Consider the following 26631-nt stretch of genomic DNA (forward strand, 5'->3'; position numbering starts at 1 on the left):
TGCTGTCGAAGGTCGTGCAGGAAGTTCGGCCAGACTGCGGAGGTGACTTCCACGTCATCCTAACGCGCCTTCCCGGTCTACTTGGAGGTAGATTCGGCAAGTACAAAGTCAGTCCATGAACCTATCAGGAACTTGATTGCACTTAACAATTTTCTTGTTCTTTCTAGTCGATGGCGGGAGGTCATATGCCTCGTACACTATGCGTCGTTGTAACACCGTCTCATCGCTGTTCTTTTATCTATACATCGCCTTCGGTCATAACATCAGAGAGAGCCAGCCCATGGTAGTTCCATTTCCTTCCAACCCAGGACAAATGCGACAGGAAACGCTCATGTATTGATCAAAGACCCCAAGCACCGAACGAAACCTGGCAACATGCGATAAAACTCCAGATAATGCCAAAAACCAAATGAGCATGCGTGCGTGCAAATGAACAGATTGTGTACGCCGACCGTTGATGACAAAAAGACAAGCAGTCCTGATACTAGCCAGGACAACCCAAAACTATGATAGGGAGCATTGCGCTCCCTCGAATCCCCGTTTCCTCGTCGACTTTGATGACCTTCGAAAGGTCGTGGTGCATGCGGGCCTCTTTGGCAGCGTCGATATTAACGGCATGCGGCGCGCCTCGCCCCTGGAGGCGCGGTCTGTATGACAATGGGCTTGCTATGGTAGAGCAAAGTTTCGGGACATGGCGTCGACGTCAGTCGTCCGTTTGCCCTTTCTACACCCAGTCAATGTGGTGTCTCATCCCCACGCAGATCGAGTCGGCGACACCACAAGCGATTGGTCTCCGATAGTTCGGTGATACCAATAACGTATTATCTACCCACCCTTACGCTCTGAACTGTTAGCAGGTAATGGTTCGCCTGCCGATTTTTGCTCTGGTGTCTTTTTCCGGCTATTCTTCTTCCTTCGGCCCTGTGGATTTTGCCATGAGCCAGCATTGTTAGTCGTTGAGCCTGATTTCTGACCCTTGTCATTGGACTTGTTCTGGGCACCGCGACCGTTGTCCTTATTAGGCGTCGACTGCTTTGGGAGTGAGGCGCGGCGACTTTGCTGATGATGCTCTTTGCTGTGACCCTTAGTGCCGTTTGTCGTCTTGTTGTTTTCCGATTGCCTATGAGCAGTCGGTGAGGGTGTGCGCTTCTCAAACACTGGCGAGAGCAGTGGTAGGTTGGCGGTCTTGATCTCCTGAGGTGGAGCACGGGGTGCGTTTGCTGTGTCCAGAGACGAAAGGCCGTTCGGCAGTGCAGTAGCTCGCCATGGAGGAAGATCTCGCTTTGGAGATACATCCTCAATGTGAGTGTGTCGATCCTTCTTAGCATCGTAGTTCATAATGTCGTCAGGTATGTCTGGGAAGGGCTGTCGATCCTCATTAGGAACACGTGCCAGACCATTGGCTTCCACTGGAGAGTTGCCCTTTGTCGATTCGTTCACGATCGAGCTGCTCATCATATTCGCTGCACTTTGTCTCTGCATCTCTTCGAGGACGAGCTGCTGTCGCGCTTGGAGTTCTCTGATCTGTTGTTGTGTGTTCTGCTGCAAGCCTGGTTGACTAGCGTACACACCAATGGCTGAAGAGCCTAGATTGTCCAATGTTGGAACGATCTCTGCCAGTTCGTTCCTGAACTGATCACGAGGTGGTGTCGGGAAGGAGCCGTTGACAATGACAGGCCCAAGATCTGGAGGGGGACGAACAGAATCTACACGAGCCTTGCGTTGCTCATTGACTGGCAGAGCTGCAGGTGGTCCTATGGAGTCGTTCCTAACATGGCCGCGAAGAGGAGAAGGCGAACGAGACACTCGCCGCAGGGCAGTGCTGAGAAGCGGCTGCGTGATCTCTGACGATACTCGTTTCTTTCGCTGCGCCAACTCGCTGAACGATGGTATCGCACCAACAGCATAGTCGTGAAGTGACCGTACTGGAGGCTGATCTGCAACGTAGTAGCCAACATACTCCTTTGGTGTGCTGGAGAGTGATGAGTTCGCGGGTTCCGCACTGTTCGAAGGAGGGCTTGATTGCGTGTCCGAGGTTGATTGCGTTTCTGGTGTATCTTGAGATGAGCGCGCAACAGGGTACCCAGCGAGCGTGGCAGGGTCGTAGAACTGCGGCATAGGAGGATAGCTAGCCAACACAGGCTGCTGTGGCAATCCACGCGCAGGTTGTGACTGAGAGCGGTTAACGCTTGTATCACTAGCATTTGAAGCCCGGTGGACAACTCGGCGCGCACCAGGCATACTATTGCTCAGTGACGGAGAAGATGGGTTCGTCCGCACCGAATCTTGAGGATTAGCGCCCGGATGTTGCGTGCTGAAGAATCCAGGATATTGATACAAGAATCCTTGTGGAAGAGCGTTTGGTGGGATGCCAAGCTCAGCCAATCTAGGGCTTGATCTTCCGTTGACGTATGGCGACTTCTGTGGAGATCCGTTCGTGCCATTAGGTACGTAGTGTTGTGCTTGCGCCTGTGCAACAGCATGCGCGTGCATCTGAGCTGCACGGTGCGCTTGCTGGGCATGCTGCTGTGCAGCTAGTTGAGCGCGCAAGGAATTCGACTGCATCTCAAGCATCTGATATTGCTGATACAACTGATCGTGCAACTGGTCGTGAATACCTCGAGGAACGGCAAAGTACTCCTGACCAGAGCCATGTTGGATTGGCGGACTGTGCAAGAAAGGCGGTCGCCCTTGAGCGAAAGGCTGACTGCCGGAAGACCTTCGGCTGCCATTGTTGTGCTGCCCTTTCAGGTTAAATCCACCTCTTCCACCTCGATGATTTGATCCTCCTCGACTGCTTCGGATGGGTACACTGGAAGTGAGGGTTGCCTTTTTCGAAGTCGGCTTCTGGAAAAGTAGGGGGTTAGGTTTCCCCTCGGCAGGGAATTGAAACTGCTCGCACGCTTTGTCAAGCTGCTGTCCATCAGCGAGCAGGCCGAACGCTCGACGAATTTCCAGGTGTAGCCCGCGCCAAGCATAGTCATCCGCGGAATTACCAAGGTTACGCTCGATGTTGAACGGCTCCTCAACGCAAAGTCGATTCGTGCCTTCCTTTTGCCCACCTCCTGGATGCCAGCCCTTTTCTTCTCTTGGAATGCGTTTCCCTTGCCGAATTGAAATAGCCTCTTTCTCGTAGTCTACCTCGTGGCCATACAGCCGGAAAAAGTGGAAGAGTAGTTGGCCTACACTTTCTTTGTTCGCATCGCCGAAACCCCGAAGTTTCTCAACGTCATCAGCAAAACCAGAATGCGATGGCTGACCTGTTGTTCTGTCAACCTCTCGAAAAGGGAGGTTATGTAAAGCTGGAAGAATTGGCGGATTTCGAGTCTGGAGGAAATTGATGATTAAGCAGATCCAGGTATACGAGCTGATGGTTCCGCCAATGCCAGCATCGTTGAGTAGGCGTTGCTTCGTCCAATGTTTGATAATCATGGCCAACGGTCGTACACGTTCGTCGATCTGAATGTACGTCCTGATCATCCGCGTGTTCTCGAGTGCAGCTACGTTGTTCACGTTCATATCGCAGGCGAGCTCCAACTCAGGATCCCAGACTTTTACTATCCGAACCTTGGCCTGTGGTATACAGACAACGCGTTCCATGCCATCTAAGGCATATGTCAGCAGACTGCCTGCGCAATGTTTTGTGGGACATACGTTTATCAAGAGCCTCAGCGAGGGGGTGCATCTCTTCCAACGAGATCATGGGCGTTTGTATACAGATATCGACTGTCCAATGTGTTAGCAGATCCAGGTATACAAGCAGAATTATGCAATAGCCTCACCATCGCTGTCAGTGGTATACAACATGTTGCCTGATGAGCCAAAGACGTGCACCTTGGACAAGTTGCCAGGGAACTCTGTTTCAAGTATGTGTTGCACCTTCTGGACAAAATGGTCACGTTTGTGGGTGTTCTCCAGGCTTGGCTGTAACCGATCGTACAGTTCGCGCATGTCGCCGCTGAGTTTGTCATCTTCATGGGGATTCAACGTCTTCTTCGGCTCATCTTTCGCCTTGTCAAGGATATCTGACGACTCGTATGGCATTCGTCGTCGTCCTAACGACCCAACATTTGTCTCGTACTTGCACCTGAAAGGCCGCCCTAGACGCAACGTCGGCATGGTGCTGTTCGCCTCAGACGATACAGAGCGCGGCGAGTGGCTGCCCAAGCCACCGTTGGGGGACGGGGAGCGCGAGCGCGACTCGTACTTGCGAGCAAGTTGCAGGGGCGTCGAGGGCACCGAACTTGAGTGCTGCGATACGATTGAGGGGCGCTGGAGGCGCTGAGGCGTGATATTGGCATCGTCTCGTTTGGTCGCCGTGGAGTTGCTATTCCGCAAATCATTTGATGTCATGTTAGGCGCGCTGGTGTGCACGCTGGACGCCTGCTCCCTATGCCCATCGAGCTGCTGACGCGTGAGCGCCGTCTTGACGAAGGACTTCTGCTTCAGAGACCGAGGCTCTTTCCGCTCTGGTGGCGGGCTGTAGTGCGGAGACACGATGACGGTGGTGGTGGTGGTGGGCACGGGCGTGGCGGTCGAGGCGTGGGGATACACTTCGTCGATGCGCGCGAGCTGCAAGAAGGGCTGCAGCGGCAGGGGCGAGGGCAGTTTGTGCGGATGGTGATGCTGCTTGAGCGAATGCAGCGGGTTCAATGGGGAGTACGAGTACGGCAGTGGAGACCAGCCCTTGACCGGAATAGTCGTGGAGGGAGATTGCACGGCGAGTCGGGGGGCGCGCCCTTGGATCTGGCGGTGGTCTGGATAGATAGCAGTGGCTAGTGGATATGGGACGTATAGATAGGCAGCGCTGGTGTGGCGGTGGTCGCTCATAAAACTTCAGCGTCGTGTGTTCCCAGGGCGGGCGTGGTGAGAGCGGTCGCTATGCAATGCGAGAATGCGAGGAGGGGCTCTGGATGCTCGTGCTCGTTGAACGCTATGCACGCTGTGACGTTCGCCAGTGGCAATTCTAGCGTTGTCGCGGGTGAGTGGACGGGATGTCTGTCTCAGCAGCGCTGTGAAGGCACGCGTGGGAATTGTCGTCGAGCGGTAGTGACTTCTAGTCGAACCCCTGCGGTGGAGTCGAGACGGTTCGCTGTGATTCGGCGCCGCGTGATGCTTGCTCTCGGCGAACGCTGGAGGGGGAATGGCTGCAGGCGTGACTGCTGGGGATCAAGCAATGCACAGGGCGGACAATGAGTGGGAAGAACAGCAATGTGAGAGAGAGAGAGAGCGCAGTGCGTAAAGGGCAGGTCGTGCACTATGGAATTGACCAAAAGCGCGGCCACAGCACAGGAGGGATGAACGCACAGGGCCCGCGCTCGCTTCCTCAGCTAGGACAATATGGGATGGGTGTGTCCGTTACCTCCACACCCAAGAGATGTGACAGGGGCGCCATTTTCACCGAAGCAATCTATTCACATTCGCTGCTGGACACGCTGAGCATGGCTGCATTCGAGCCCAACACATCATCGCCCTGACTACGACCAATTTCCCCGTCCTCAAAGAGTGAACAACGAACAACTAGCGCCACGCCTCACCGTTCTGATATGCCCATTGGGTGCTCTTCACGATGAATACCTAGCAGCCTCCACCAAGGGGCTGGTTTACATTGTTTCCTGTTCACATGACATGCCGGTTACGCTGCCTCATCACCCCACAGGTACCTGGATGTGGACATCAGTCAATTGCTGACATCAATATTGCTATGGCAGTGTCGGTCAGTCACTACCACATTTGTCGTCTTTCAACAGCCGCAGCAAGTACCTTCTGCGCACTCGACAGACTGGATGACGCTCGTAAATAGAAGTGCTGACTGACCAGCCAGAACACGATGACAGCTGAGCGTGTCTGTCTTATATGAGCCCACACGACCGTGCAGCCATTGCCGTTTCGGAGTAAATTGACAGCCTCCACAGTGTTCGGCGCAATGACTGAGGAGCAGTCAGACCGTCGCCTCACACATGGGCGAGCTGCTGCAGGGACGCTCCGGTACTGACGCCGGGACCCGTTGTTACCGCAATTCCGTTGGCCCTCCACGGCTAGCAGCAACATGCACACTGCGACAGTCGAGTGTTCCACTCGCCAATCAGCATGACGTCGCTTGCGGATAGATTGGGGCAATCTGAGGGCAATCGCTCGCAGCGGGTCTGTTTCCAAGCAGCCGCCGTGGCTTGTGAGCTCAACACGGACCACCGGCTTCCAGAAATGATTGCTTTTGCCGAGGCTTTGCACTACCATCCGGATAGAGAAGGAAGTGCAAGAGCATCAACATGTTGCGCCCTCTACAGCCACGCGTCTCGCAGTCGTACAGAAACATCGATTATATTACTCGCAGATCGATATCCTCGAAAATGACACAGCAACGCATTGGTAGGCGACCTTGTCACAGTCTCTTAATCCTAAGACTGACAGCGATTTAGCAAACCCCGCTCTCTTGTATGCATCCCACCATCCAGGTTTCGTACCCTACTGATGCCCTATCAGTGTTTGCGACCTACAGGAAAAGTTTCGGCCCGCGATTCACGAGTTCCCAAAAGTCGTAGCAACCACACAGAAGCTCCTCAGAGCCAGTACGTTTCCCTCCGGTCATACATCAGGCGCACCCGTTGGTTTTCAGAGCTGGTGCATGCAGCTACGGTCAACCATTTACCATGCACAGGCAAAATCTTGAACATACCTGTCTTTGCAACAACACAGAACAAAGCTCGACTTGGGGAGACATGTCCTGAACTTCAGCTGGATGCGCCTGAGGGCGTACAGACTCTCATTCACGCAGACAAGACACTCTTCTCTATGATGTATGTCGACACACTCCCGTTAGTCTGTGCCAACGTAGACATCGTTAACCTTCCGCAGTACTCCAGAGGTCCAGAAAGCCCTTGACCCTCTTCGTGCAAACGGACCTATTTCCGCCATCATCGTGGGCATCGAGAGCCACATCTGTGTCACACAAACCACTATCGATCTTCTCCGAGCCGGCCACAAGGTGTATGTAATTGCCGATGGAGTGAGCAGCTGCAACAAGGAAGAGGTGCCGGTTGCTCTGGCTAGACTGAGGCACGAAGGTGCTGTCGTCACAACGAGCGAGAGCTTCATATATGAGGCTGTTGGAGATGCCGGTACACCAGAGTAAGTATACCTCGAACGGATTGTGTCCATCTCTGGACTGGATAGGCTGACAAAACCTAGGTTCAGGCAAATTATCAAAGTGGTCAAGGACACATCGGCGAGCACGAAAGAGTCGCTACAAACTCTTTGCAAGATTTAATCCCTTCCAACTTTATGAGATGTACAAAATCTACTTGGGAACAGTACCATGTTCAAATTATCATTCATGAGTTTGAAACCTTTGGACAAACAATCCCAGTTTTCGTCTACTTCTTGCCCACGAATCGATCCTTGTCGACCAAAACTCCTCTCGCCATCTCCAATTGTTCATCTGTTTGAACCACCAAGGTCTTGTATCTTGAGTCCTTTCCACTGATATCCGTCACCACATCTTCCACTAGCTGGCCATTCTTTCCGTCATCGATCCCAAATCCAAGACACTTGACGCCTTTGACAACCTCTTTCCTCAGCCTATCCCCCTTCTCGCCAATGCCACCCGCAAACACTAGCGCATCCACCTTGCCATCAAGCTTCGTGAAGTAAGGAGCAACATAATTCCCAATGCGGTCGACGAAGATATCAAACGCCAGCTTATCCTCATGTCGATCACTCGCGCTTATCTTGCCAAAATCCGTAGTACCAGTGAGAGCCTGCCACCCACTCTTTTTATTTAGAATCTCCTCAGCCTGCGTGATATGCATCTTTGTACCCGAGCTATGACTCGGCTTCCCCGCACTGTGTGTGAAGTGGAACATCAAACTCGGATCAATGCTTCCAGACCTCGTTGCACCAGGCAGACCAGCGAGAGGTGTGAGGCCCATGGACGTGTCTACGCTCTTACCGCCTTGTATGCAGCATGCGCTTGCGCCGGAGCCGAGATGCAGAGCGATGATGTTGAGTTCTTCGACGGGCTTCTTGAGGTAGGTTGATACGGCGTGTACGATGAAGCTGTACGAGATGCCGTGGAATCCGTATTTTCGGAGCTTGTTCTTCTTTGCGACGAGTTGGTCGATGGGATATGTGCAGACGTGCTCTGGGAGCGTGTTGTGGAACGACGAATCAAAGTATGCGATATTCTTCGCATGAGGCAAAATATCGGCGACTGCGCGCACGATACTGAGCGCAGGAGCGTTGTGTAAGGGTGCCAGGTCACTGAGCTCTTCGATGTGGTGGTAGGTTTCTTTGTCGATGACCTGGGAACGGGGATAGTCGCCACCATGCACAACACGGTGGCACGTAAAGTGGATATCCTCCTTGTTGTTCAATTCGGTGAGGCCCTCGTCCTTGGTCAGGTGGTCTAAGATGTAGTTGAAGGCGTCTTCTTGTGATGAGATGCCTTCTAGCTCTTTGCCCTTGATCTTTTCATCTCCGCGCGAGTATTTGAGCTTTGCCGGAGGGGCGGTAAGCCCGTCAACTGACGCTTCTGCGAGCTGTTTGGGTACGTCGGCGCCATCTTCTGCGGTCTTGTAGACGGAGATTTTGACGCTAGAAGAACCAGCGTTGATCGATAGGATTATCTCAGGCATGGTCGTTGTTGACAATGACGTTTGGCTGAGGGCCAGTAACAACGCGTTCTTATGATTCTTCGGAGTCGAATTCCTTGTTTTCCAGCATGCGATATTTTTTGAGACGCTCTATCTGTAAGCTGCGACTGTTAAGTAGGATTGGTGCTGTGCTCAGTTTACCTAATGAAGTCGTGAAATGTCGAATGATCGGAAGTCGCGGGACGCGCCTCAACGTTTTGGTCCACTACAGGCTACAACAACCAATTTCGTCATGCCTGCGTATTTGGACTTCTTTGAATATGTGATAAACTTCTGGGAGATCTACCGCTACAACAGAAGCCCGCGCTGCCTTCAACTGCATTGCAACAACAGTCGCAATTCAGTGCTTTATCTGTGACGTCACCCTTCGCACTCCGCTTCAAAACCCACGATACGTTCACGCCATTGTGCGTCTGACTTTGACCGAGCACGAAGCCGCGTAAACATTCGTCTGATCATGAATTGCTGATCATGATTGTGTACTGATACTTGTGCTCTGAAGCCATACCCCGCAGCGCAACACTTTTGGACTACATCCGGCTGCGGGGAAGGTAAGCATGCCTGGGTATAAGAAGCCATCAACAGCCATGTAACGAACATAGAATTCCTTGAAGAGATCCTTCTGTATAAGAGCTCTATATCTTGTGAACACGTACGTGGTCGCACATTCAAAATGGCCCACAATGCCTCTAAAACTGCATTCATTACAGGTCAGTGACCCGTGTGTCCTAACATAAAACATCTTACCCAAGTCCGAAGGCGGTGCAAGTGGCATTGGTCTCGCACTCACTACACGCCTACTCAGCGAAGGCTGGTATGTCTTTGTTGCTGATCGGGACATCACGAAGCTACAAGATACCGACAACCTCCGCGCCGTGCAATGCGACACTTCATCCTGGGACTCGCAAGTAGCGGCTTTCCGAAGAGCGATCTACTGGCGAGCATCTGGCGGAGGACGCATCGACTTCGTGGCACCCATCGCGGGTATTGGCGAGCGCAAGTGGCTTCCATTTCCAGAGGAGGGTTCGGCAGCAAATCCTCAAGAATTCACGAAGCCAGACTTGTCTGTTCTGGATGTGGACCTTACTGGAGTGCTGTACACAGTAGCACTTGCGCTGCAGCATTTCCGGCGCCACACTCGGACCAAAGACGGACTGTTGGGTCGGATCGGACTCGTTGCAAGCGTGTGTGGCCTGTATTGCGTGCCGAGTCTGCCAATATACACGGCTGCGAAGCATGCTCTGATTGGGTTGACACGCAGCTACGGGAAGCTGGTGGTGGATGAGGGCATTACCATTAATGCCATTGCGCCGAACGTGGTTCAGACAAGTATCAGCTCTCCAGTCTTCTACGAGAAGCTGGCCAAAGAGAATCTCTTGACACCCATGGATGGGCTGGTGGATGCTCTTAAGACGATGCTCGAGAGCAATTGCAGCGGAGAGGTGTTTGAGTGCGGACCAGCTGGTGGGTGGACGAAGAGAGAGGCTACAGAATATCTGGATAAGAGGAGTGAGGAGATATGCAATCTGCTCAATGTAAGAGCTAGGCCCCTACACTACACTTCGTAGATGCCAGAAGGAACAAAGATCGAGATTATGGTGTTGAATTGATGGTGACCCGCCAACACGGTACGCCGTTGAGTTCGGCCGGCGCTGGCCCGAAACCGCGCCTCCCAACTTCAACGATTGTGGAGCACATCAGCGTTGCGCAGTCGCCATGTGGCTTCACGGACACATTGCAACCTTCTTACTGTCACACTGTCGCACACTAATTAAGCCTCCCTGAGAACGTCGCTACCACCGCTGTCGCACTGAGCACTTTGCTATCGCTCACTCACCCGCCCGCAACCGCCCTCGTAACCTCGGCCGCTGCTTCCTCCACAACTACCGTCTGCACGATGAAAAGACTACACCCTATGCTAGTCGCCTGCGGGTCCGCACTCATAATTGACTGCTGCTCCAATATCATCGCCCAACGACTGAAGGCATGGAGTGACGAGAAGCCCTTCGTGTTCGATCGCGTGCTCTTCTTCCAGTTTGCTTTTATGGTGGTCCTTACTGCGCCTGTAAACTACCACTGGCAACATTGGCTCGAGCGTACTTTCCCCGGATGGAAGACCGTAAAGCGGACAAGGCTTGCGACGAACGAAGATGGTGATGCTGCGGAGAAGGCTGTCTTTCTGAAGGAGGACGGGGAAGATAAGCGTATGGTTGAGGAGGATGTCTTGGAGCGCAATTGGCTGAATATCTTCAAGAAGTGGTTCACAGATGTATGTTGGTCAGCTGTGACGTGACTGAGTATGTACTGACAAGTCGCAGTGCATTACCATGGGCGCACTCCTAAACCAGACCATGTTCTTGATCTTGATAGGCCTCCTGAAAGGCAAAACAGGTGCCCAGATCGTGCAAAGCTTCCACAACGTACGTTTTCGCCCTGACATTTACTTGTACAATTCACTGACAACCCCATCAGGAGCTCTTCAAGCTTATCTGGGACTCGTACAAGGTCTGGCCGATCGCCAATTTCTTCAGCACTACATACTGCCCTGTCGAGAAGCGTATGATCTTCCTGAGCTTCTGCGGCCTGTTGTGGAACATTTATCTTTCTCTTGTCGCCCAGCGATTGTAGTGCAACAGCAAATGCAAGTTCTAGGAGTTCATCTATCCTTGCCAGTCTTCCAAGCCTCCAAAATCGCGCCCCAGTACTTCCCTTCGTCTTCCCTGACATGCCCACAATGCGCACTCCTCTCAAACCTTACCATCGTGACATCCCACCCCTTCCCCCTCGCAATTGCAGCATGCTCCTCCACCTCCTCACACCCAACCATCTCATCCACTCGACTATACAAATACACTCTTGGTACGCTCTTATCAAAGACATTATCATCATTGATCTCTCGACACAGCACCACCATCTTATTCTCCTTCCGTCTCACCGCATTCACCAAAAACAATCCTAGCAGAAGCACATGCACCAAAAGCCCCCCAAACCACTTCCAGAACCACGTTCGCGGCAGACCAGCAGATATAGCATTGTGACTCCTCATCCACCGCCCCTTGGTCGGACTCGAGTCCATAATCTGCGCGCGCATGGGTAGTTTGCTGCCGTACTTGCCCTTCCAAGCTTTTACAAACTCATTGACTTGGTTGCCGCCGCCGTTGGAGAAACTGTGCACTAGCACTTCACCTCTTGCTTCGATGTGCTGATGGGTCATGTCGAGGGCTGGAGTTAGGAGAGCGGGATAGTGTGCGCTGTGCGTGAACATGTCGGATGTATAGCACCGGACGAGGAGAATCCGGGAGTTGGGGAAGAGACGCTGGTAGGAGAGCGTGTATTTGGCGATGTGTTTTGCGGCTGCGGCATTCCAGGCGAATAGGAGGATGAGAGGGGACTTTGGCGTGTAGAACGATGAGGTCCAGAGATAAATGTTGTAGCCGATGGTTGTGAAGTCTGTGAGAGGTTGCACAACCTTTGCGGGCGTTATTGATGGCTCCATGCTGGCTAATATTGTTGCCGTGTTGTAGCGACTTCGATTTGGGTCCTGATATGTTATATATATGTTCAGTCTTAAGGCGCACAGCCAAGCAGTGTCGTACATTTGTAGCTTCCACGTGGGAGTACGCGACACGACTGGACGTGAAGGAGTAGCCGAGGCATGATTTTCATTGGTTCTTTCGCAAGTTATGCCTATTTCAATCATTCACCTGCTTCATGACTAGACTTCCGCGCTCTGTCATCTCGCAACTTGAGCGCTCTACGACCGTTATGATGGGTCAACGTTTCATCCGTGCGTGACGTTCCTCCCCACGAACCACGCCCCCACAGACGACAAGGCAGCTCCAGCTTGTGCAAGCCCCACTACAGCGCTGGCTCCGTAGCCGCCCATAGCTGCGCTCTGCAGAGTCGCGTAGATGCCTCCAGCTGAAACAGTTGAGAAGTAGGACATTACTCCGGTCGCTGCGGTGCCTGGAGAGGAATCAATCTCTGAGGCTCTTATAACGTCTCGAAAAAGAAATACATACCAGCTACAGGTCCAGTAGTGCTGAACCCAAGTGCGGCTAGGAAGGGGACGGTCGCTGCTGCAGGTGTGCAGATGATGAATCCGTTCACGACATGGAAAGCTGTTTGGTATGGGTGCGCAGAGATCCAGCAAAGCACGGCTTGCGTGGCGTTCATTGTGGGTGAATTACTGAAGATATAACGTATAGCATGAGATTGAGAGGAGTGGATCTGGATGCGAGTGCGAATGGTTAAGGAAGTATGACACTGCGTGGTAACGGCAATATTTGTAGTTGGTTGAGCGACAAGGCTGAGGATGGCAGTAGTGGGATGAAGTGAAGGTCGTACAAACGGCCATGGTGCGGCGCTGTATTTGATTGGCTCTGGATTATCGATTCTTCAAGACGCATGAATGCGTAGAACTGTGCCGTATTGAAGGCTGTGTTCGCAAGGCGCATCCACTGCTGGTTTACGATTGTTGCCTGTCTTTCAATGTATTGCCTAGCGATGTGCAGGCCCGGCGAGATCAGTTGCTACAACCGACTGAACCACGATATCAACGTCCTTCTTCCCTCTGGTCCTGTCTGCTGTACCACCGTGCTGCTCCTCATCGTTACGCACGGCCGTATCAGGGCTCTGCAACAGCGGTCTGAAGTGTGCATTGCCGAGCCTCTTCTTGTCAACACGGCGTCTCCATGGCTTGTACAGTAAGACACTAAGACCTCCAAAGACGACAAACGCGCCGCAGATGGCTCCACCTATTCAAAGAATTAGCATGCAGTACTGCGGTTAGTCGCTGACAGAACGTACCAACAATGTCCCAGCTGTCACCTAGCTTCTCCACTCCGTCCCAGAATTCGCCATCCGGCTTAGCAACATTCAAGATCAAGTTAAGGAACTGCACAGTTCCAATGATTATCGCGACAATGACCGTAATGACCGTAAGAACGATGCTGTAGTAGCAGATCGCAATCGGATCCCGTGCCAGTTGCGTGCTTGTGTACAGACTCATCATGAGCGCACCATCTGTTGTGTCAAGCAGACACATGCCCGCCGTGAACAGCAATGGAAAGATCAGGATCAGCCAGATTGAAGTGCCTTTGGTCGCTTGAATAGAGCTGATACCGAGGATAGCGATCTCTGAAGATGTGTCGAACCCCAGACCGAACAACACACCGAGTGGGTACATCTTCCATGGTCGATCGACAAGCTTGAACAGCTTTTGTAAGATGGGAAACAAGCATCCACCACCTTGGTTTTTGAACTCCTCGTGCTCCTGGCCGGGCTCGCTCGCAAGGATCTTCTGCATCTGGACAATCAGTTTGTACAAGATGTAGATGTTCATTATGCCGAGGAGAAGCAGGAACGCAGCAGACACAGAAGTACCGATGATCCTGCCGATGCGCTCGAAGCTGTCAAACTTCGACGACACAGCGGCTGCCGTACCAGCTACGACGAGCGAAGTGACAATGACGATAGTCGAGTGACCGAGCGAGAAGAACATCCCTACGGTCACAGGGCGCTGACCCGCGGCGATTAGACGCCGGGTCATCAGGTCAATAGCGGAGATGTGATCTGCGTCCAAGGCATGGCGAAGTCCTAGGGTGTAAGAGAGAATCGCTGTTGATACCAAATGGGTATTGAAATGCTATCGTCGAATTTAGCACGGTACTGGAGATTGACACGTGCATGAGTTGACGTACCAATACAACACCAACGGCGGCCCAGACGATCGAATTGACGACGATGAGCGTCACGATAATTGCAATTGCTGGGAAAGGAAGCTTGCTAATATATGGCACTTGTGAGTGGTATTCCGAAGCCTTCTTTGAGACATTGCCGAACAGTGATGGTTTGGAGGTCCTTGTGTCATGATTGTGGAGCGATGGAGTTGGGCAAGCCGTCATCTTGAGCGTCAATAGGAACAACAAAAGAAACAGCAACGAGTGCGGAAGGCGAAGATGAAACCTCGAAGCTGGAGTCGAGGTCCAGATGCACTTGCGGACGCTACCGATGCCGAGCGTTGCTTGTACCGTGGGATGAATGGCGCGTAGTGGGGCTGGCAGCTGCCATATGGCGCCGCGGGGCAGCTGCGAGTTGTGATGTCGAGATCTTATCGAGTCACCAAGCTCACTTGTAGATAACCGATTGAGCAAATTTTCGGCGAAATGAGTTTGTGCTGCTCCGAATCCAGTCTTTTTATCGCCTACGAAAGCATAGCGACGTGTCGGTATCTCTAAATATTATTGCATCTTGCGAAAGCAAAGTGAAGCGTTGGTTCCTCCAAAGCCAAAGCTGTTAGACATGGCGACATTGACCTCCTTCTGCTGCGCTTCGTTTGCGACATAGTTGCAACTGAAGTCTTCCGCCGGATCTCCTGGGTTGTGCAGGTTCAAGGTCGGTGGAAGGATGTTCTGTGATCATCAGCGTCGCCCTCGCCCCAGCTACAAACAACTTACAGTGTGCAAACCGAGAATGGTGAATATCGCTTCCACACTGCCCGCAGCCCCAAGCAGATGTCCAACAGCACCCTTCGTGCTGCTGACGTTGATCTCAGAAGCATGTCTCTTACCATCCGCACCAAGCAGCAAGTCTTTGATCGCTCTGTTTTCCGCCGCATCACCAAGAGGCGTGCTCGTAGCATGGGCGTTGATGTAGTCGACGGAAGCTGGCTTCAGGCCAGCGTATTTCAGCGCCTTCTTCATCGCCAATCGTGGGCCTTGGCCATCTTCACGGGGCGCAGTCATATGATACGCGTCGCTCGACAAGCCATATCCAGCAACTTCTGCGTATATGCGCGCACCGCGGGCTTTGGCATGCTCTAGTTCCTGCTGTTGTCAGTACGGTCCGGACAAATGAGATTTGGTCCATACTTCGAGCACGACAACTCCAGCGCCTTCACCAATGACGAAACCATCTCGATCCCTATCAAATGGCCGACTGGCTTCTGTAGGTCGTTCGTTGAACTCGGTTGCCAGACTTCTTGCCCTTGCGAAACCTGAAATGGCGAGGGGGTGTATGCAGGATTCGGCACCACCAGCGACCATAACGTTGGCATCACCCAATTGGATCATACGCGATGCGTCGCCGATGCTGTGGGCACCTGTTGTACACGCTGTTGTGGCTGCGTGATTTGGCCCCTATAGGAAATCAGCATTTCATGTTGGAGGATTGGAATGTAACATACCCTGAAGCCGTAACGCATCGATACATGGCCCGCTGCAAGGTTGATGAGAAGCCGCGGGACAAAGAGGGGAGACACTTTTCGATGGCCCTTCAGACAATCAGCGAGGAAGGCTCTCTCATATCTGAGATATGCTTACGCCTTTCTCGAAAGCCACTGCTGTGTCATATGCATCGTCCAGACTACCAATACCAGAACCTATATAGACACCCTAGACGCATGTTAGTGGAAAAGCCAATAAAAAACGTAGCATGACTTACAGTAGCTTCGAGATCCTCTTCCTTCTTCGGCACCCATCCAGCATCATTCAGCGCTTCCTCGGATGCAACCATGGCGTATTGCGCAAACTTCGCCATTCGACGTTCATCCTGGACAATGTTAGCAGCGTCGCGCTATAGATCATAGGGAGCATACACCAGGACCCGTGTATTCTTTCGCACTCCATTTTCCATCTGCTTTTGTACCCTCAGGCACGACAGCAGCAACCTGGCTTGGCAAAGCTGCAAACTGAGGGCTTCTGTCCTTGATGGATGTGATGCCGCAATTGCCATCGATGAGACGCTGCCATGCCCGACGAACACCTGATATCTCGAACGTCAGTGAAGGTCGACGGGAGTTAGTTGGTATAAGTCACCTATTCCGAGGGGCGTGACAAGCCCTAAGCCTGTGACAACTACCCGTCGCATTGCATGTTTTGATGATCGTTGATGGATGCAGGCATCAGAGTTGAAGAAGAAGCGAAGCTCGTGCCACTTCAGCCACTGTGGCGCGTGCGGGAACGCGTCTGCGAGGTGTCGAGTCTACATCGATCACTCTCACTTTCTATTGTGACTAGATACATATTGTAAATCCTTTTCAGATTCTAATCTTGTCTATTGTTTATCACTGATCAAAAGCACGTGGAAAGGTGCTCAACCACTGATCTACTTACGGATAATCCTCACTGAATAGCTGACATGCCCGCAAGGTACAATAGCATAGCGAACAATATATATACATCCTTTTCAGTTGAGTGCGGACACACAGCTAACAATGCAATTTGGACGGCTTCCTTGGTACGATCAAATCTATGCAGCAATCTTGATAACCGCACGTCCAACGAGTTTACCCGCATTCATCTCCTCGCAAAACCTATTGATATCCTCCAGCCCACCATGCGTCAATATCGGACGGACAACGCCACGTGCAGTAAATTCCAAAGCCTCGTCGCACTCATTTAGCGTCCCCACGACACTCCCCACGACATTCAACTTCTTCATGCACATCGTGATAGGATGCTCACCGGCGATGACTGTTGTATCTTTCGGCAACCCAACGCATACCATCGTGCCTCCTGGACGCAGAAGGAGTGGCGCCTGTTCATACCCAGCTTTCGTAGCAGAGAACACGATCACGCCATGAGCGCCGTAGGATGTGATCTTGGTAGCCTCAGCCGGGATATCTGTCGTAGTCGTGAAAAGGGTCGGTCTTGAGGATGATGTGATGTTACGAGTCGGAGCAAGAAGTACACAGATTCATCGGCAACATGTCTGCTCTCGCTGTTCGCCTTCAACAGGTCCCGACTCTTTCCAGGTTTACGTGAGCGTGATGCTTCTCTTGCCCTGGAGCTCACCAGACAAGACGCAGAACACAGTTTTGTCAATTACTGAAAAGAACCCTGAAGAACGTTGTATGATGGAAAGGGCCAGCGGTTGTGGCGTTGAGGGGTGCATAGAAACTGTGGAGCTGGCCAAGAACGGGTGTCTCAATGCGGGGTTGCGACTCCTAATTGTAGGGCGATACCAAGAAGATGCTGAAGACAACGCCTCAGGATCTCATCCGAAGTGTTCATCAGGTAATAGCGGAAAATGGCGCATCTGAAGCTGAATCTGGGTGACAGTCGATGGGAACGACCCGCGCTCACTGCCCGGGAGACGTGAATAGATCTGCACTGTGGGTAACAGAAGCACTTGAAGAACGTAGAGAATCGAACAGGAATCGCGGAACCTTCTTACCGCCTGTCCATTGTTCTACATGATCATTTACCTCCACTTCGTATCGTTGATTGAGGGGTTGAACCTCAGCTCTTCTCATCGAGCGTATCATATCGTACAGCTTTCTTTCAAGCATATGCCGAAAACTGACGCCGGACCATGCATTCGTTCTTTGTATCCAAAACGCCGCGCTGAAAATGCAAAATCAAATCACCATGCAGTGATGTCGTCGACCTCGGCTTCGCCAAAGGTGCTTGTCTTCGTAGCCTCCATGCCGGGGTCGTTAGAGGTGATGTCAGGGTTCGGCGTCCTGTTCATAATGTCCGGGAGGAATTCGTCCAGGAAACCGAGCAAGTGACGGTTGACTTGGTCGAATTCCAACAGGAATGCGTCATGGCCGTCGGGGGAATCGATGGTCTTCAGAGTAGCGTTGGGGATGTGCGCGGCAAGCTCTTGCTGTTCGGCGTAAGTGAAGAGACCATCAGACTGAATACCCAGCACGAGCGTTGGCTGCTCGATCAGGGACAGCGCATAGTGCAGGGCCGAGACAGGGTCAAGGCTGTCTTCATCTTCGCCCTCGGGATAGCGATGACGAGACACATCATGAGTGTCGAGCTTGCGCGTAATAGCGATGTAGCAGTTTGCATCGAATCGCTTGATGAATTTCTCGCCCTGGTAGCGCAGGTATGACTGTGCCGAGAAGTAGTGTTGGGTCAAAGGCTTAGACTTTGCGCTTGCTGTCGAGTCGGTTCGTCGGATAGGCGGTGTCGAGGGACTCGATGCGTCGTGGAACTCTAGATCGGCGGTCTTTGCTGATGCCGATGTGTTCAATACAGCACTGCTGTTTGTCCTCGATGCCGAGGAGCGCGGCGAGCCAGCGTTCTTATGACCGTGGTTGTGGATCGCCCAGTGTTCGTTTGAGGGTGTAGTCGGTCGTGGTAGGGTGTTGATGCTCTGCTTCTTGGATAGATCGGGGGTATTGCGACCAAAACGGGACTCAAAGGAGTCGCGACTGCGGTAGGTCAATAGCGCAGACATGCGCGCAGCCCCAAGACCTGTGGACGGGGGGTCTTCGAATGCGTAGTAGCCGTCGTCGTATTTGGGGTCGCTGTAGATACTCTGCCGTTGAGCTTCACCCCAGCTGATGCCCCAAGCACTGTAGCGAGCGGACGTAGCGATGGGTATGATGTTGCGAACATAGTCCTTCCCGAAATAAGCAAACTCGAGTACGAGCATGCCGCCCATGGACCCTCCAATGACGGCCGCAATCTGCTTGACGCCAAGGTCATCGAGGATCAATCGGAAAATGCTGTGTTGTGTTAGCAGTGCAAGCCTCAAATCAGACCCATGTACTGTGCTCACTTGACATCGTCTCGCACTGTTGTCAACGGAAACTCGGGCCCATAGCGTCCGTTCGAGGCATCACCGTCTCGTGCTGTGACTGGGCTAGCACTGCCGTATGGGCTACCCAAGCTGTTCATACACACGACAAAGAACCTCGATGTGTCAAAGGCTTTGCCAGGGCCTCCAAGCAGGGGTCCCCACCAATCGCCGACATCGGCGCTTCCCGTCAGCGCATGGCAGATGACCATGGCATTATCACGCCCTGGTGATAGAGTGCCGTACGTCTTGTATGCGACGGATACATCGTGGAGGACGACGCCGGACTCGAGTGTGACTTCGGGGATAATCACAAACGTCTGGTCGGGTATCAGGCGAGAGAAGGGGTTCTCGGGCTGAGACGTGACTCTCTCTACTTGTTTGTTAGCCCTTATCCTTGATATGGGCAAGTCTCGGTGCAGCATGTTTGCTGGCGCAATGGAGGGTCGTACTGTACTTGTACGTGCCAACGGCAGCCGCGCCAGTGTCGAGTGAGGTAGCCATTGGCATTGTGTGTTATGTTTGTAGAAAGAACGAAGTGCAACACCAACACTCAAACTTCTTTCGCAGATTGCGGGGAGTCATCTTTTCTTAGGCCCCACACGCATGCAGTGAACTCAAGATGCGCCGCTAGAGACGTGGGGTTGACGCCGTAGCGGAGCACGTCATCACTCCGGTCCATCTCCGCGCTGTTGATTGGACAATCTCACACCCGGCATCAAAGCAGACATCGAACACTCGACGGACTGCCCGACTCCATGTCAGACTGCGATCCTCAATAGTGCTCAATAGCAGCCGGCAAGGAGCCTTGGTCGCATTACTATTGACAGCAAACGGTTCGCCTCGTGGCGGTTTGCACAACATCACAAGGGTGCTATTTACTCAGAACTACTGCATGCCCAAGGCACTAATCTTAGGCTCTGAACAGGGTGATTCGACGTCAGAACTAGGGCTTCAATCAGTAAAGGTTTCATATAGCAAAGCGCTGGCCTCGAAACTCCAGGTTTTCAGTGCACATAACGTCTACCCAACGCACTACATTAGACATAGCGATTGCAAAACAGCACGGCGACGGTATCATATCTCTACATACTGAGCCAAGGCAACCTAACATGACAGCCCACTGTCGACCGACGACAGCCGGCCCTTCCCTTCACTCCGCAACGCCTCGCACGTTCTTACCAGCTACGATCGGTAGCTTCATTCTCGGCCCATACTACGGTCCGCAAGAGAAGCTCTGTAGGTGTCGTGGACCAAGCCATGGGAGTTGCAAAACCCAACACGTGATCGATGCAAGGCGTCTCAATCCAAGCACAAAGCAACCCCTGCTGGTGAAGGACGAAACGTTCAGACTTTTGCTGGAGGATAGGCTGGAGACGCCACATACGAGCGAGCTGAAGTCAGACGACGATCTCTTTGCAAGCAACAACACTACAGAAGCCAGGGAGGGCGGAGGAAATAAAGAGAACTTAGATCTCAGAGCATCATTTTCATTGCCTACCAGCTACCCAGCTAGTATGGTTTTCGGGGTATAATACAAGAAGTTGAGAAATGTCCACCCATCCTCCCCTCCTCCCAAACCCTTCCGAACTCTCGTTTTATGCACATGTACAAAACGGCATCTCTGAGACTCATCAATTACACTATTTATTATCCCAGACGCCTCCCCCCTTCTTCTTTATACTAGAGCCAGAGACATCCTACCGCCTATCTCTCTCGCGCTCAACCCTCTCCATCTCCCTCTCCACGTCGCCCTCAGTCCTGACACCACCTCTCCTCGTCTTACCGGCGTTCTTCCTTAGCCCGGCAGTGAAAAGGTTGGCAATGCTATTGTCGCCTCCTGCGCCGGACTTTCTGCGCTTGTCGCGGTGCGAGGCTGGGCCTGTGGGCGCTTGGACTTCGCTCTTGCTGGGGCCGCGCGGTGCGTCGTCGACTTCTTGATCGTCATCGCGCGAGCGTTTGGAGGACAGGGAGGGGCGAGAGGAGGAGTGGATGCGCGAGTGCAGAGACTTCGTAAGGGTGTCCCGCTGGTCGCGGTCTGCGCGGTCGCGGCTGTTCCGCTCGCGGGCATTCTTCTCGCGTTCGGCAGCGTAGTGGTCCTGTGAGGTGGGTTCAGCGGGTGTGGCTGGTGTGGAAGGTAGGGAAGAGACGCTGCTCTTCCTGCGGTGCTTGTCTTTGTCGCGATCCGCTGCAGGACCCTTGGGTGGCTGGAAGCCACGTGGTCCAGTGGGAGGTTGCGGTGGTGGCATGACGTTGGACTTTGACCGACCTGCGCCCTTGATCGAGAAGGTGTTCGCTGAGGGGCCGGTGGGTGCGTTCAGTGGCGGAGAGACAGCGCGCTTCTGCATCATCTTGCCAACCACATCGTCCTCTGCAGGACGCTTGACCTTCGTGTCGCGGTCATTCTGGCTACGGTCATCCCGGCTGCGGTCTTCTCGGTCCCGGTCCTTGCGGCTCCGTCGAGAAGAGCGGTGCTTGTCGTCATCGTGGTCGCGCTCTTCTTCCTCAGCCTCACGGTCACGGCGACGCCTGCGCTCCTTATCTTTATCTCTCGACCGATCCTTCTCGCGCTCGTAGTCGTAGTCTTTATCTCGATCCTTGCGGTCTCGTCTGTCTCGCTCGCGATCCTTGTCCCGTGACCTATCACGGTGCTTCTCTTTGTCACCCCTGTGCTTTCGCCGCGATCCCGACTCGGACTCGCGATCACCGTTGGCATATGCATCATCCTCATACTTGCTCTCTTCGGCGGGAGATCGTGAGCGGTGACGACGGCGATATTCCTTGCTGCGATCCCGATGTGAGCGTGAAGAGCGGTGCCTGTCTTTGTCACGGCGACTACTGCGGTATTTGGAGTCTGCTGAGCCACTACGTGTCCTGTCGGCTCGACTTCCTCTATCATCACGGTGCCGATCGTCGTGATCTTCTTCGCGGTCATCGTATCGCGATGAGCGGTGGTGTCGGCGGTTCTTGCGGCGTTCGTAGTCATCGTCACCCTGCGGTGTTGCCGAGCGCCCTCTGCCCTCCCGTCTTGACTCGCGGTCTGCTGAGCGTGATCGCTCTCGGCGGTCATCGGTCTCTTCATCTCTCGCTCGTGACCTTGACCGAGAACGTGACACAGACTTGTCTTTGGTGCGAAGACTCTCGTCTCGTAAAGGCGAGCGACTGTTCATTGGTCAGTGTTACGTCTATGATGGTGTCCTGTGCTGTACTCACGATCGAACTCTACGCTGTGGACTGCGGCCGCCAGTACTTTGCGCAGGTGTTACGCTCTTTGGTGGAGGCTGGTGGCGCACGTTGTTCATTCGGCTCGAGAAGCCAGTGTTTGGTCTGCCTTCGCGCATCGCTCGCGGGCCTGTGGGTGCACCTTCCACACCACGACCCTGCGGCTCGCCTGTCAAGACCGTGGCAGCGCCGTACGCTGCGTTGAAGCTGCCGCGAGGACCAAAATTGTTGTTCTGGTGAAATCCCATGTTCATGCTAGGATCGAAAGGCGCATTCATTTGCATCGGGTTAGGAAATTGATTCATCGTGCCATTGGCAAACCCCAAATTGGACTGCATGCCGTTGCCCATCATCGACTGATCGTAACCTTGCATGCTTCCATCTTCAGTATCGACGGTCTGTATATGGTTCAGGCCGTTGGACTGTGCGGATTCGTTCATCTGCTCTCCTGTTGCAGCTGAATCGCTGGCATCCTCAACGCCAGTGCCAACCGGGCCGGCGGCACTGGCGGCTGCTGTAGGGTCTTGCGTGCTATCATCGTTATCATTACCTTCTTCAGTGGACTTGACAGCGGTGTCTTGCTCGCCCTCTGGCTTCGGTGCGGTAACTGCATTGGCGGATGCATCAGGCGACTCGCCGTCACGCTGTTGTACACCAATGTCGTCAGTTGCTCGCTTCGAATATTGCAATGCCGAAGAGGTTTGTCTTGGCGGAGTGTTATGAGATCGACGTACGTTTTGCGCAGGACCACTGCGGCTTCCAGGACGACTGTTGGTGTTCTGCGGGCCCCCAGGCCCAGAAACGGAGCCTCCCTGACTGCCAGTCCTATTGTTTCGCTGAGGAAGAGCCCCTCCTTGATTGGCAGGGAAACGATTCTGGTTTTGGAAATTGTTCTTGGGGAATTGGTTCATCATCTCGGGATATGCTCCAGATTGATTATATCCACCCATCTGGTTGAACCCGTTGAAGTTTCCATAGCCACTGCCCATGCCATTCCACCCGTTGCCGTAGCCGCCACCGTAGTTCATCATGTTCATGGTGGACATGTCGTTCATCCCCATGCCCATGTTTCCACCGAAGTTGCTGTACATGCCGTTCATGTTGTTCAAGTTGTAATCTACGCAAACATGAGTTTTGAGGTTTGTGACAACGTACAGAGTTTGAACGTACCCATTGGATTCATGTTGTTCCAATTGGCGTTGCCCATCATGTTGGACATGCCGTTGAAGCCCACGCCGCCGAAGCTGCCTTGGCTTTGGAAACCAAACCCCATCTGACTCTGCATGCCGTTCATCATAGGATTGTTACCCATTATGCTTGCTGCTCCGGTGGTGTTGTTTGGTTCATCAGAAGACGCATTTGCGCCAGATGGCTCTACACTCTGTGTCGCAGTCTGCGATACCAAGCTGCCACGTCGTTCCGGATCATCGTTATCAGGTGCGGTAGAACCCTGCTTGAGATCAGCAAGAGCACTAGGCGAGACATGCATGCTACAGCCACCAGCACGTGCAAGATCGATAATGTTCATTAAGTTTAGCCCTTCAGACTTTCCTGCTTCCTCTTCTCTGTTCTTATAGAAATCGTACACGCAGCTGCGCGTAGCAAATGAAGGAGCATGCAAACCTACCTCGATTGGCTGTGCAGAAGCCGAAAATGTACGCAGCTCTCCGTCACCAGTAGTTGTTGCTGTCGCAGTGCCCTCGGCGGGTGCATCATCTGTTGCTGGTGCCTCCTCGACGCTGTCGATCGGTTTGTCTGCACCCTCCACCTCAGATGGCGCTTCTGTTGCGGCAGGTGTAGTCTCTGGGACGGGCGTAGCGGCTTGCGCGGCCGCCTTAGCTTCCTCTTTCTTCTTTTGCTTTTGTAGCCAGATGCGCATGGTGTTACGCAGAGACTTGTTCGGTGTGCACGAGTCGGTCTCGAGCGGCGAGTGGTCGCATGATGGGCAAGTGGTAGGGAATGAAAGCTTTGCCTGACCTGTCGAACTATTAGCCGCCGTAATGCTATATTGAAGTTGATTCATGTACATACATGTCGTACAGATAGCTTTATTACAGCATAGCAGCTTGTATGAGTCGATAGCAAGCTCGCTGCACAAAGCGCAGAAGAACGCCTTGGGGAAGACGCTCGTAGATAGAGAGCTGGACAAGTCAGCACGTGATACTAATGCATAGCTCATGCGTGACATACAAAGCGAGTTCTTTCAAGTCGTTGGCGAGCGGTGCTGCCTTCGGGTCGGTGGCCATGATGAGGTCGTGTGTATGAGCTCTCCAGGTTAGAGTAGGCTACAGCGGATGAATTCCGAGGTCGAGCTATTGCGGGTGAAGGTATTCCATTTGGTCAAAAATAAATAAAGGTAGAGACCGTGAGTAAGTCGGCGGAAGCTGTGACGATGACGGAAGTGGTGGATTGGATTGCGGTTGTCGCAACCGTGTTTGCGGGACAGCAAGTGAGAGAGATGTCACGGAATTTCTTTGGAAGTCGCGACCGGGGCCGTGCTCGACCCGAACCATTCACGGGTCACGTGGAACCGCGTGCGCGCTTTCTATCTTGGCCTGACGCTATTGACTGCTTTTTTCACTTTCATCTGCCCTGCATTCACTCTCTTATAACCTCTCTGCTGTATTCAGTCACGCGTCCACATGTCAGCGATGCCCGTTTCATCGGAGACCGGCTAAGCGGTTGTGGCTTAGGCTAGCCAGTGGAGTCTTGTCATCGTCATCAACCGAGCTGCAAGCACGAGGGTTCTTCATCCAACGAACGATGCATCTAAAGACGCAGTCCTTTCTGGTCCTTTGCTTTCTTTCGCAACCATGATACTTAATCAGATATCATATTTGGATTGTGTTGCCTTTCTGGTCTTCCTTGCACCTCAATTGCTGGTTCAAATTGGCCTGTTTCCCATCCTCAAATGGCTAATTCCAGCTCTGCCGTTCATAGGTGAGTCTCCGTACCACACAGCATTTGCGTACTGATATTGACAGTGTATGAAGCCTTGGTCATTCCATATCAATTTGTTCGCGAACGATACTTTCTCCCATTTGAGAGACGCAGCCCATTTGTGAGGAAGGCGACACCTTTCCAGGACTTCGTTATCAGATGTGTTCGCTATGCATTTGCGAATATGCCAGCCTCCATTGGCCGCGTGTTCTTTTCGAAGGGTGTCTCGTTGCCTTTCCTGCGATTCCGAATGCTACGACATGGCATTGTCACAAGTCCGATCAGGTGGACTGAGGTCAAGAGGGTATGTTCTTCAAAGTCCAATGCTTCCATTGAGTTTCGCTAATAACCACAGCCTGACTTCAGAGGTGTTCTGATCAAGCACAATCAGCAAGAGCAGCCTGATATCATCGTCTACTACGCTCATGGCGGCGGCTTCTCGATGGGCAGTTCTTACTTTTACATGGAGTTCCTGCTCGCATGGGTTGCGCTCCTCAAGGCTGCTGGCTACAGAAATCCTGCTCTCTTTGCCCTGGAATACACCTTGGTTCCTGATGCAACATACCCAACCCAGCTTCACGAGACGCTGGCCGGCTACAGATACGTGCTATCGCTTGCCCAGTCCTCAACTAGAGTGGTCGTTGGTGGTGACTCTGCTGGGGCGACCCTCATGCTGAGCTTCTTGCTCTATTTGACAGAGCATGCAGAGTTCAGGCACCAGCGACCTGGATTGGCGGTCATGATCAGCCCATGGGTCACCATCGTTTCGAAGAACAACCGCAACACTGCATCAGACTTTCTTAACGATAACTCTCTTGAACTGTACGGTCGCCAATACATCGGGAAAAAAGCATCAGCGAACGATCCCATGGTGTCACCAGGCCACTGCAAAGATACCAAGAAATGGACCGAAGCATCACCGGAGGAGGGCTGGTACTTCCTGTACGGCAGCGAAGAAGTGCTTGGCCCTGAGACCAGGGAGTTGATCAGCCTTTTAAGAAGTACTGGCACGCATGTGGATGAGTGGGAAGACCAAGGCGGCATTCATGCGTGGCCTGTTGCAAGTTTGTATCTAGGCAAAAGCAGAGACGAACGACTTGGTGGACTGCAAAGCATCGTTGGAGCTATCAAGCACAGGATACTATGATGACAACACCACTCAGTCGAGTATCAATAACAGTCACCTTCTATAGCATTGCGGTGGCAGATCGAACCCCAACTCATGGGCGGCTTTCTGAAGCCGCGCAACCCTCTTCGCCTCCTCCAACGCCCATTGTTGATC

General features: G+C 52.9%; 15 protein-coding genes across 15 annotated transcripts; 5 read left to right on the forward strand and 10 right to left on the reverse strand.

Moving 5' to 3' along the window:
• Positions 1-377: 377 nt before the first annotated feature.
• Positions 378-837, forward strand: BU25DRAFT_413194 (uncharacterized protein). Its single transcript, XM_033706975.1, has 2 exons — positions 378-442; positions 493-837. The coding sequence occupies exon 2, from the start codon at positions 507-509 to the stop codon at positions 798-800; it is 294 nt and encodes a 97-aa protein (XP_033558839.1). The 5' UTR covers positions 378-442; positions 493-506; the 3' UTR covers positions 801-837.
• BU25DRAFT_131354 (uncharacterized protein) lies at positions 813-5011 on the reverse strand. The gene is made up of 3 exons (XM_033700507.1): positions 3783-5011; positions 3655-3726; positions 813-3605 (listed from the first exon to the last, which is right to left on the reverse strand). Exons 1-3 carry the CDS (start codon positions 4828-4830, stop codon positions 826-828), a joined length of 3900 nt encoding a protein of 1299 aa, XP_033558840.1. The 5' UTR covers positions 4831-5011; the 3' UTR covers positions 813-825.
• A 461-nt stretch (positions 5012-5472) lies between these two features.
• BU25DRAFT_413195 (uncharacterized protein) lies at positions 5473-6570 on the reverse strand. The gene is made up of 2 exons (XM_033706976.1): positions 6420-6570; positions 5473-6369 (listed from the first exon to the last, which is right to left on the reverse strand). The coding sequence occupies exon 2, from the start codon at positions 6235-6237 to the stop codon at positions 5725-5727; it is 513 nt and encodes a 170-aa protein (XP_033558841.1). The 5' UTR covers positions 6238-6369; positions 6420-6570; the 3' UTR covers positions 5473-5724.
• On the forward strand, positions 6333-7314 carry BU25DRAFT_413197 (Isochorismatase hydrolase). The gene is made up of 6 exons (XM_033706977.1): positions 6333-6369; positions 6420-6435; positions 6484-6569; positions 6659-6797; positions 6856-7128; positions 7189-7314. The coding sequence occupies exons 1-6, from the start codon at positions 6351-6353 to the stop codon at positions 7265-7267; spliced, it is 612 nt and encodes a 203-aa protein (XP_033558842.1). The 5' UTR covers positions 6333-6350; the 3' UTR covers positions 7268-7314.
• Positions 7265-8814, reverse strand: BU25DRAFT_413198 (acetate kinase). The gene has a single exon (XM_033706978.1). The coding sequence runs from the start codon at positions 8631-8633 to the stop codon at positions 7374-7376; it is 1260 nt and encodes a 419-aa protein (XP_033558843.1). The 5' UTR covers positions 8634-8814; the 3' UTR covers positions 7265-7373.
• Positions 8815-8921: 107 nt separating this feature from the next.
• Positions 8922-10219, forward strand: BU25DRAFT_398250 (NAD(P)-binding protein; the record flags this gene model as incomplete). Its single annotated transcript, XM_033704899.1, has 3 exons — positions 8922-9202; positions 9266-9361; positions 9411-10219. The coding sequence occupies exons 2-3, from the start codon at positions 9325-9327 to the stop codon at positions 10217-10219; spliced, it is 846 nt and encodes a 281-aa protein (XP_033558844.1). The 5' UTR covers positions 8922-9202; positions 9266-9324.
• A 165-nt stretch (positions 10220-10384) lies between these two features.
• BU25DRAFT_131374 (uncharacterized protein) lies at positions 10385-11293 on the forward strand. The gene is made up of 3 exons (XM_033700508.1): positions 10385-10920; positions 10970-11071; positions 11124-11293. The coding sequence occupies exons 1-3, from the start codon at positions 10549-10551 to the stop codon at positions 11277-11279; spliced, it is 630 nt and encodes a 209-aa protein (XP_033558845.1). The 5' UTR covers positions 10385-10548; the 3' UTR covers positions 11280-11293.
• BU25DRAFT_131347 (uncharacterized protein) lies at positions 11076-12779 on the reverse strand. Its single transcript, XM_033700506.1, has 2 exons — positions 12674-12779; positions 11076-12617 (listed from the first exon to the last, which is right to left on the reverse strand). Exon 2 carries the CDS (start codon positions 12349-12351, stop codon positions 11308-11310), a length of 1044 nt encoding a protein of 347 aa, XP_033558846.1. The 5' UTR covers positions 12352-12617; positions 12674-12779; the 3' UTR covers positions 11076-11307.
• On the reverse strand, positions 12358-12903 carry BU25DRAFT_413201 (uncharacterized protein). Its single transcript, XM_033706979.1, has 2 exons — positions 12674-12903; positions 12358-12617 (listed from the first exon to the last, which is right to left on the reverse strand). The coding sequence occupies exons 1-2, from the start codon at positions 12825-12827 to the stop codon at positions 12433-12435; spliced, it is 339 nt and encodes a 112-aa protein (XP_033558847.1). The 5' UTR covers positions 12828-12903; the 3' UTR covers positions 12358-12432.
• Positions 12904-13013: 110 nt separating this feature from the next.
• On the reverse strand, positions 13014-14795 carry BU25DRAFT_398264 (NicO-domain-containing protein). Its single transcript, XM_033704900.1, has 3 exons — positions 14354-14795; positions 13461-14298; positions 13014-13408 (listed from the first exon to the last, which is right to left on the reverse strand). Exons 1-3 carry the CDS (start codon positions 14555-14557, stop codon positions 13152-13154), a joined length of 1299 nt encoding a protein of 432 aa, XP_033558848.1. The 5' UTR covers positions 14558-14795; the 3' UTR covers positions 13014-13151.
• Positions 14796-14822: 27 nt separating this feature from the next.
• Positions 14823-16538, reverse strand: BU25DRAFT_413203 (3-oxoacyl-synthase-like protein). The gene is made up of 8 exons (XM_033706980.1): positions 16469-16538; positions 16249-16415; positions 16095-16202; positions 15974-16045; positions 15838-15924; positions 15524-15790; positions 15110-15478; positions 14823-15064 (listed from the first exon to the last, which is right to left on the reverse strand). The coding sequence occupies exons 1-8, from the start codon at positions 16518-16520 to the stop codon at positions 14894-14896; spliced, it is 1293 nt and encodes a 430-aa protein (XP_033558849.1). The 5' UTR covers positions 16521-16538; the 3' UTR covers positions 14823-14893.
• Positions 16539-16901: 363 nt separating this feature from the next.
• On the reverse strand, positions 16902-17240 carry BU25DRAFT_347446 (uncharacterized protein; the record flags this gene model as incomplete). Its single annotated transcript, XM_033703153.1, has 1 exon — positions 16902-17240. A coding segment is annotated over one exon (339 nt), but the record flags the coding sequence as incomplete, so codon positions are not given.
• A 588-nt stretch (positions 17241-17828) lies between these two features.
• On the reverse strand, positions 17829-19783 carry BU25DRAFT_373371 (homoserine O-acetyltransferase). The gene is made up of 3 exons (XM_033704038.1): positions 19640-19783; positions 19170-19560; positions 17829-19116 (listed from the first exon to the last, which is right to left on the reverse strand). Exons 1-3 carry the CDS (start codon positions 19695-19697, stop codon positions 18018-18020), a joined length of 1548 nt encoding a protein of 515 aa, XP_033558851.1. The 5' UTR covers positions 19698-19783; the 3' UTR covers positions 17829-18017.
• Positions 19784-20664: 881 nt separating this feature from the next.
• BU25DRAFT_413205 (uncharacterized protein) lies at positions 20665-24978 on the reverse strand. The gene is made up of 6 exons (XM_033706981.1): positions 24600-24978; positions 24441-24550; positions 24037-24386; positions 23580-23859; positions 22401-23526; positions 20665-22349 (listed from the first exon to the last, which is right to left on the reverse strand). The coding sequence occupies exons 1-6, from the start codon at positions 24653-24655 to the stop codon at positions 20888-20890; spliced, it is 3384 nt and encodes a 1127-aa protein (XP_033558852.1). The 5' UTR covers positions 24656-24978; the 3' UTR covers positions 20665-20887.
• Positions 24979-25072: 94 nt separating this feature from the next.
• On the forward strand, positions 25073-26513 carry BU25DRAFT_131656 (alpha/beta-hydrolase). Its single transcript, XM_033700511.1, has 3 exons — positions 25073-25349; positions 25394-25653; positions 25705-26513. The coding sequence occupies exons 1-3, from the start codon at positions 25223-25225 to the stop codon at positions 26494-26496; spliced, it is 1179 nt and encodes a 392-aa protein (XP_033558853.1). The 5' UTR covers positions 25073-25222; the 3' UTR covers positions 26497-26513.
• The last annotated feature ends 118 nt before the right edge of the window (positions 26514-26631 follow it).

This window comes from Macroventuria anomochaeta (assembly GCF_010093625.1).
Source record: "Macroventuria anomochaeta strain CBS 525.71 unplaced genomic scaffold BU25scaffold_29, whole genome shotgun sequence".
NCBI lineage: Eukaryota > Fungi > Ascomycota > Dothideomycetes > Pleosporales > Didymellaceae > Macroventuria > Macroventuria anomochaeta.